The sequence below is a fragment of the Cotesia glomerata genome, linkage group LG4 (genome assembly GCF_020080835.1).
Source record: "Cotesia glomerata isolate CgM1 linkage group LG4, MPM_Cglom_v2.3, whole genome shotgun sequence".
Lineage (NCBI taxonomy): Eukaryota > Metazoa > Arthropoda > Insecta > Hymenoptera > Braconidae > Cotesia > Cotesia glomerata.
The window spans coordinates 14,297,357-14,306,602 of NC_058161.1; the positions used below are offsets into that span (position 1 = coordinate 14,297,357).

The following is a 9,246-nucleotide window of genomic DNA, read 5'->3' on the forward strand; positions in this document are numbered from 1 at the left end:
TGATTTTATATATTTCTTAATATATAAAGATTATAATCTATAAAATTTTAATTCAAAGTAGGGGAGAAGGGGGTCGATTGAATCCAAAAATTTTCATCAATTTTTTATTATTCGAATTAAAACTAAATAATATTTTTAACTTCCCGCTACGAAAATCGAAGATTTTCAAAAATCGGGAAGTTATTGTTTTCACCCCGTTTTGCAAAAATCGAGTTTTCATCAGATCTTGACGTTTGAAGATCACAGGAAGCTTCCCTGACTCTTCCCGCGAGGTTGTCACGGTGTCTGTATATATATGTGTGTGTGTGTGTGTGTGAAAGTATGTGAACCGCTTATAACTTTTGAACGGCTTGACCGATTTCATCGCGGTTGGTGCCATTCGAAAGGGCTTGATCAAACTTAGATTTTGAAAACTATTTGGACCGATTCAGATCAATAGATTTTGAGAAATCTTCAAAAAACTGAAAAAAAAATTTTTTTTCAAATGTGGTTTTTTTGGAATAACTTTTAAACGGCTTAATAGTTCAATTCCAAAAACTAATCAGCTCTTGACCACAAAAAACCACGTCGATCGCCACCAATCCGGTCAAAATCGGTTGATTCATTCGAGAGATATCGTGAACGAAAGAAAACCGAAAAAAGTGTTTTTTCGGAATAACTCCAAAATTCCTAGCGCGATCAATTCAAAATTTGAGATTCTTTGTGAGGCTTGAAAAACTGCGTCGAATGCTTCTAACCGCGTAAAAATCGGTTTATTCATTCAAATGTTATTGTGGTTTAAAAATTAAAAAAATAGTGTCTTATCAAATCTCTATCAGACTTTTGAGCTCGAAGAGCTTTAAAGGATAGGAAAGCAATCTCTTTGAGCTCGGAGAGCTCAAAATAACCCATAAATTATATTTTTGAGCTCGAAGAGCTCAAAAACGTCATTGGTGCAATTTTAAGCGCATAAGTATGAAATTAGCGGGAAGTTGCAGGGATGGCCTTCAGGGTCAACCGTTTTCCTAATTTTTTTTGGATCGATATATGTATTATTTTGAGCTCTCCGAGCTTGGAGAGATAGCTTTTCTATGCTTTTTCGAGCTCAAAAGTCTAAAAATTATACTATCTCATCAAAAACGATCCGAAAAGAAATGTTATGTGAACTTATGCAAAATTATGTAAAGTTATGTGAAGTTATGTGGAAAAATATATGTGAAGTTATCTCTTGAATGAATCGACTGAAATTATGTGAAATTATGTGAAATTATGTGAAGTTATGTGCAGAATACACTTTTCGGTTTTCTTTCGTTCATGATATCTCTTAAACGAACTGGCTGAAATTATGTGAAATTATGTGAAATTATGTGCAGGTAACACTTTTCGGTTTTCTTTCGTTCATGATTTCTCTTGAACGAATCGACTGAAATTATGTGAAATTATGTGAAATTATGTGAAGTTATGTGCAGAAAACACTTTTCGGTTTTCTTTCGTTTATGATATCTCTTGAACGAATTGACTGCACTGATAGAAGGATTTATTTGTATTAAATAATATTTGTTAATAGCTAACAAATCATTTATTAGAGACCATTTTTTAATGTTAAATAAATATTTCTTAGTATTCAAAATGATTTGTTTGTATTCAATAAATCTGATATTCATTTATTAAGTATTAATAAATCTTTTTAAATACTAAGAAATATTTGTTAAGGCCTAACAAATGGCTTCTAATAAATGATTTGTTAAATATTAACAAATCTTTTTAACTATAAACAAATCTATTAGTGTGAAGTTATGTGAAATTAAATTCTATGTCAAAAGTATAGAAAGACTATCTCTTTGAGCTTGGAGAGCTCAAAATAAGACATAAGTTGTTTTTTTGAGCTCGAAGAGCAATTATTAGTGCAATTTTAAGCGCCTAGGTATGTAAGTGGCGGGAAGTTGCAGGGATGGCCTTCAGGGTCAACCGTTTGTCTAATTTTTTTTTTTCTTGGAATGGTAATTTATTATGTCTTCTCTAATTATCGATCCATAAATTAGTCAATAAACAACATTGATTCTTAAATGATTAATTTATGCAAACGCGTCAAATGGTTCGATTCATCCCCGCTTGGAGGTAATTGAACTAATTATATTTAAACTTCAAACCCGAACTTTTAATATAAATAATAAATATGTTTACTTACCTATATAGCTCTAATCTTTAACCTGTAATTTTGTTGATTCATTTGTTGATTCATTATATCAAGTATCTAATAAAAAATTCAATCAACGCGGGATTTTACACATATACACTGTAGATACTTCAATAAAGCGCTCCGTGCACACCTTGAACCTTAAATTCAACCAATAGCTAGATTACATGCTCATCCGGCATGTTTTGATGGCGGCAATTTAAAAATTTCAGGCAATTTTAGTGCTTGGCTTTATTATGGCATTTATCATTTAAAAATTTAAATTATCTGCGTCATCGGGATCTGCGTTAAAGATTTTCTGTGTAATCGGCTATCTGAGTAATAAGTATTCTGTGTAATAGAAAATCTGTTTAATCACAATCTGCGTAATCGGGATATGTGTCAAAGGGATCTGGGTAATAGCGCCATATGTGTAATCGGAATCTGGGTAAAAGAGGCCGTCCCAATATTATTATTATTTTACCCGGAAACTAACCATAAAGTTATTTGCATAGTAAATAAATAATAAAAATTAAAAGTGAGTAGTTAATAAATTAATATTAAAAATTATATTAATTATAAATAATGAAAGTTTCATGCCATCTTGGTCAAATGACTAGTGGATCTAATTCAAGCCGAGAGATGGACACTTCCATGTTCCCTATTGGTCGAGAGACTTCCTCTCTGTACATAAGTTCGATGGAAATCCATCAAACTGTTATCAGGGAGATCCAGGTTCGATTCCTGGCTTGGCAACCAACCCCATTTATTTTTTCAAAGTTTGTCTTTACTCTCATTCAAATTTCTTTCGTTTCAATTAACATCTTTATTACTCGAATAGATACTACAAGCTTCCAGCTTTACTAGTATTCAAGCTTGATGGATTTCCATCGAACTTATGTACAGAGAGGATGTCTCCCGACCAATAGGGAAGATGAAAGTGTCCATCTCTCGGCTTGAATTAGATCTACTAGTCATTTGACCAAGATGGCATAAAACTTTCATTATATATATATATATATATATATATATATATATATATATATATATATATATACAATCGGTCATGAAAATATCTTTAATAATAATATTAGAGACACTAATTAATTATAAATGAAAATTAAGTAAGCCGACATTTAAAAAATTCATATGATTTTTTTTATTAAAAAATTATCATAAAAAAATGATAAAAAATTTTTTTTTTCAAGTGCAATTTTTTAAAAATATTTTTTAGTTATGAAGTAATAAATTAAGCAAAATAAAAAAATTTTAAATCTTGGCTAACTTTATTATTAATTGTAAAAATAATTTAAAATATTGTCAATTTTATTTAAGAATTAAAACTTGATATTTAAACAAATTAATTTTGTGGGAGTAAAAAAATGCAAAGTTTAAGAAATTGCTTGTCAAAGTTACTGAGGACTGAATTTAATTCAAAATTGAATACAAAATTACTCCCAGCAGAATTTCACAGCTCGCCAGTTAATAAATTGTATTCACTTGGGGACAATGAATTTGATAAAGATGGACCCAAGAAGTGGTTAAAGTACAATGAAATTATTTTGCCACCTGGAGAAGCTCGACGACCAGCTGTACGTTTTTATTTATGAAAATTAAGCCGAAAATAAATAATAATAAAGTTAGCCGACATTTTTAATTTTTTTATTTTGCTTAATTTATTAAATTATAACTAAAAATATTTTTCAAAAATTGCACTTATAATTTTTTAGGTTTTTAACAAATGAAAAAATTTTTTTTAATAATTTTTTAAATAAAAAAAAATCATAAAAATTTTTAGATGTCTGCTAATTTTATTTTCATTAAAATCATTACAAAAAAATTAGAAAAAATTCTCCATGTAAAAAATTTGAAAACTTATACGTGCAAATTTTTAAAAAAATTTTTTTATTGCTAATTTAATTAATAAAAAAAAAATGAAAATTTTTTACTGTCAGCTAATTTTATTTTCATTAAAGTTAGCCGACGTTTTTAATTTGTTTTTTTCATTTATTAAATTACAACTAAAAAACTATTTTTAAAAAATTCCACGGATAGTTTTTAAAATTTTTTTTTTAATTTTTTTAAAATTATTTTTCAATAAAATAAATGACCAAAATTTTTTAATTAATTTTTATTATTATTAAAATTAATTCGTTAATTTTTTTACCATTTTTATTTTATTTTATTTTAGTCATTTTTTTTTTTTTTAATGAAATACTCAAATTATTTTTTTTTATATTTTTCAGTATATTTGTCATGTAAAGAAAAATATTAAATACAGTCCAAAAACTATGTGGCACATAGCATGTCTGGTCAGAGGAATGTCCATAGATGAAGCCATCCGGCAATTAAGTTTTCTATGTAAAAAAAGAAATGTCGCAGCTAAGGAAACTTTGATAGAAGCTCAACAACTTGCTGTTGAAAAACATAATCTTGAATTCAAGAGTAATCTATGGGTTTGTGAGTTTTTTTTATAATTATTTAAAATAATAAAAAAATAGCAACTTTTGAGTTACTATGTGACTTGTGAACTATAAATAACTAAAATTTTGCTTTATTAAATAATAAATTTTGTTAAATTGCACTGTACTTTCTTAGATATTGATATTTTTAAAGATATAATCTCGTATTGATATTACACTCATCAAGAGCTTTCATTTGAGTACCCACATGCATTTTTTATATATTTTTCATATATACATATATATAATATATATAAATATGTGAAATATATGAAAAATTGATGTGGGTACTCAAATGAAAGGTCTTGATGAGTGTAACATCAATATGAGCTTATATCTTTAAAAATGTCAATAGTTCACAAGATAGCAAGGTTATTTCTTAATTATTGACATTTTTTAAGGGGAATGGAGGAATCGTCGGTTTTGGCGCTGGAGGCTTACTTATTCGCTCTGAGTGAAGCCATGGTAAGGGAAATGAAATCGACTGAAGCGTTCGCAGTGGTTACTTTCGGAGTTACGGGAGGCTATTATTCCTACAATTATAAGCAAGTACACGTGGAAGTATTTATTTTGTTTTAATTTTAATAAATTAAAAAAAAATGAGACACCAGAGTTGTTGTGTCTTAAAAAATACCAGCAGAAATATTTACTGCATTCTTTTTTATTTTTTATCATTATACGTACTTGTTGTTGATTCGTTTAACTTTTTACAAAACTGCAATTATTACACTGATAAAAGGATTTATTAACTATTAATAATTTAATTTATTTGAAGACAATTATTTAATTTATTAAACTTTAATAAATATTTTTTAACATTCAATAAATATTTATTTGGTAGGAAAGTACATTTATTAATAGTTAATAACTATTTATTAATAGTTAACGAATATTTATTAACAGTTAATAAATATTTTGTTGAGTGAATTTGTTTTGCTTGTAATATCATATGATATGAAGATTTCTTATAAACAAAAATCATTTTTATAAATTATTTGTATTAATTATATTATAATAACGTTTATTGTAAAATACCGAATTCTATCATAGCTCATAATTATCTTTTGTATTTATAAATATTAAAAAGGTTAATTTATTTAGTGAATTGAATTATTATCATGTATTCCAGCTATAGGATTATAAAAAGTGTCAAAAGAAAATGCTATTTTTGCTTTTGATTTTAAATAAATATTTGCTAACAGTTAAAAAATATTCATTAACAAACAAATCCTTCTATCGGTGTATAAAATTGTCACATATTTTTTATAACTTTTTTTTTACAATTATTTATAAAATTTATTTATTTTTATGTTTCTTGCTATTGACATACGTATAAAAACATACTCTGACAGCCTCCCGTAGTTCATATTTTGACTGGCGCTGCAGTCACACTCATAGCGAATAGCATGGATTCGGAATATTTACTCTCCCGTAAGGATTTACGCAATATTTACAGAATAGAAGAAATGGCGGGCTTGGCGCCAGAGGCTTCCTATTGCATGGATTCTGAATATTTACTCGCCCGTAAGGATTTACGGGATATTTACGGATTAGAAAAATTTTCAGTCTTGGCGCTGGAGGCGCTGCAGGCGCCGGAGGCTTCTTATTGCTTGGATCCGGAATACTTACTCCCCCGCCAGGATTTTTGGGATCTTCACGGGATGGAGGAACTGTTGATTTTGGCACTGGAGCCGCCGTCGGTGCTGCAGGCGCCGGAGGCTCCTCATTGCGTGGATTTTGAATATTTTCTCCCCCGCCAGGATTTTTGGGATCTTCACGGGATGGAGGAACTGTTGATTTTGGCACTGGAGCCGCCGTCGGTGCTGCAGGCGCCGGAGGCTCCTCATTGCGTGGATTTTGAATATTTTCTCCCCCGCCAGGATTTTTGGGATCTTCACGGGATGGAGGAACTGTCGATTTTGGCACTGGAGCCGCCGTCGGTGCTGCAGGCGCCGGAGGCTCCTCATTGCGTGGATTTTGAATATTTTCTCCCCCGCCAGGATTTTTGGGATCTTCACGGGATGGAGGAACTGTCGATTTTGGCACTGGAGCCGCCGTCGGTGCTGCAGGCGCCGGAGGCTCCTCATTGCGTGGATTTTGAATATTTTCTCCCCCGCCAGGATTTTTGGGATCTTCACGGGATGGAGGAATTGCCGGTTTTGGCGCGTCGCACTTTTTAATGTAAGCCGCGAATTCTTCCATGGTTTTTAACATCAAATTTTTGTAGGCTTCGAAGTCCTTCAAAACCTGAGTTTTTAATATTCCAAGCTCTGCAACTACGCAAGCTGAAAAATTCCTCCAAATTTAAATACCAAGTAAAGTTATTTTTTATTTTTTTTTGTTAAAATACTTACAACGCACGCACTGAAGAGAATAAATCATCTCGTAAAAAGTAAGAATATACCTCTGGATGTGTGCCTTCATCCCCAGCTTGAAGAACGCCGTCAAAACATTCTGACTAATCTCTTTATTATCGCAAATATTGATCTTGCTTGCGTATTTCTGCAAAAAAACGCAAAAAATAAACCCCAGGAATTTTTTACAAAAAAATGAGTAAGTTTTCTGAAATCCTGAGGAAATGCCGAAAAAAATGACGTATCGCACGAGCTAATTGGCCGCAGGTCGATTTTTGATTAATGATCTATAGATCATTTAATAAATTATTAATGCGATTTTTGGGAGGAACAAATATTAATCAATAAGGGTTGTAGGTACTTATTTTAATCAGGATTTGAAGATCTAGGTCGCAGTATTAATAATTTTTTAAAATACAAAACTTTTTTTTTCATTAATGATTAATAAGGCGATTAACGGGTCTAGGAAATATTTTTAAAATAAACTAATTAAAAATTATTAATCTTCGATAACTCCCGAGTAAAATGAGCCGTCTCACGGCTCATTTGGTCGTAGGTCAATTTTGATTAATGATCTATAGATCGATTAGTAAAATATTAATCAATTAATTTGCTATTAATTTTTATTTAAACATTTAAGTGTTTATACTCATTTTACTCGGGCTGACGATTCCCAGGTCGCAGCCTGCGTGGATTTCTAAATTTCCTCCAAAAAATTTTCTTACCTTTATTTTATCCTTGATCGTCATGACGAACTGCGTGAACATTTCATTGATATCCCCGTTGCATAATTTCGCATCTACTTTATATCTACATTGAAAGTACTTGATCAAATCGCCGCGCTCGAAACCCAGGTAGTAACCGAAGTCGCTTATCTTGGTGATATTGTGAATTTCAGTCTGGTACTTGTCGATTTTCTTTATCAGGTTCATCAGCTCGAAGTCGAGCTTCATCTCCTGGACGTCGTTATAATCCAGCTTCTTAAAAATGGACCGCAAAGAGAACTCAGTGGTGGCGTTGTATACGTTGTCGTACTCGCCCATGACCTTCCTCATATCATTAAAGGTGCTCATGATGGTGAACTTCCGTTCCCAATGCACCATCGGGAGATTGGTCACACAATTGTCCTCCAAGTTAGCCTCCACTTTGTTGACGAAAGCCGCGTAAGAAGCCAGGTCGTCGGACGTCAGGAACTCCTCCAGGAGGCAGTTGCTCCCGGAGAAGGAAAGCACCAGAATTGTGACACTTAATGTCACTCTCATTTTGTTTTTTAATTTAATTTTACACTGGGTGAAACTCGAGTTTCAACTGATAAATTTTTCTTTCGGGCGTTTTTATATAAGATGGACTATAAAATATTTTAGCGAGGGTAATTAAAAAACACTTCGTGGCATTTGATAAAAGTAATTATTTAATTGTTTGACTATTTATTTATTACGGTAATTTTGTGCTAGAGTGATAAAAAGATAGCGCGGCTTTAACAGATTATGTATGTGATGAAACGGATTTTTTCTTATAATAGCGTGCTAGAAATTATTCTAAAGTCTAACTTAATATTTCGAAAGTTTAGATTGTAATTTTAGGTAAAGGACGCATAGAAGGTCATTTTATAGAATTTTATCCTCTATTAGAAAGATCTTCAGTACTTTTGAGTCTTTTTGCTCGAATTTAGAAAATTGTTCAAGGTTATTGTTAGAATTTTGATAAGATATCGACCTACTATCAAATAAGTCGTAAGATGACTAATTTTACTCGGAATGAGATAAACATTAAAAATATCTAAAGAATTTATTTTAAAAAAAATTTTTCTAGCCCATTTATTGACTCATTAAATTTATGAAAATAAAAATGTTTGGAATTTTTTAAAATTAGTAATACTGCGACCTAGGGTTTAAAATCCCGAGTAAAATGAACCCCTACAACCCATAGTACTTAATTATGATTAATACAAAAAATCGCATTAATAATTTATCAATTGATCTATAGATCATTAATCAAAAATCGACCTGCGGCCAATCGGATCGTGCGACGGCTTATTTTTTTTAGAAATTTCAGGAGATTAAAAGCGACTTATTTATTTTTATGAAAAATCATCTCTTGGCTTGTAATTCGAGGCGTTAATAAAAAAATTCAAAGTATTATTTTTAAATTAAATAAAACAAACCTCCAAAAAGAGGAACATTAAGGTCTAAATGACCAGCTAATTGAGACACTGATGGAGTATCATCAGCCAATAAATGCCCGTTGCAACTCAAAGTAAACTCTGTATCTCCAA

General features: G+C 30.8%; 1 protein-coding gene across 1 annotated transcript in view; it reads left to right on the forward strand.

The window, feature by feature from the left end:
• Window positions 1–2,644: 2,644 nt before the first annotated feature.
• The window catches only part of LOC123263008 (39S ribosomal protein L22, mitochondrial-like), a 9,983-nt gene continuing 3,381 nt past the window's right edge, over window positions 2,645–9,246 (forward strand). Inside the window, exons 1-3 of the mRNA XM_044725523.1 lie at window positions 2,645–2,700; window positions 3,531–3,747; window positions 4,402–4,615. Of these exons, the coding sequence (XP_044581458.1) occupies window positions 3,538–3,747; window positions 4,402–4,615 (424 nt within the window). The 5' untranslated portion in view covers window positions 2,645–2,700; window positions 3,531–3,537. The remainder of the gene's footprint in view (window positions 2,701–3,530; window positions 3,748–4,401; window positions 4,616–9,246) is intronic.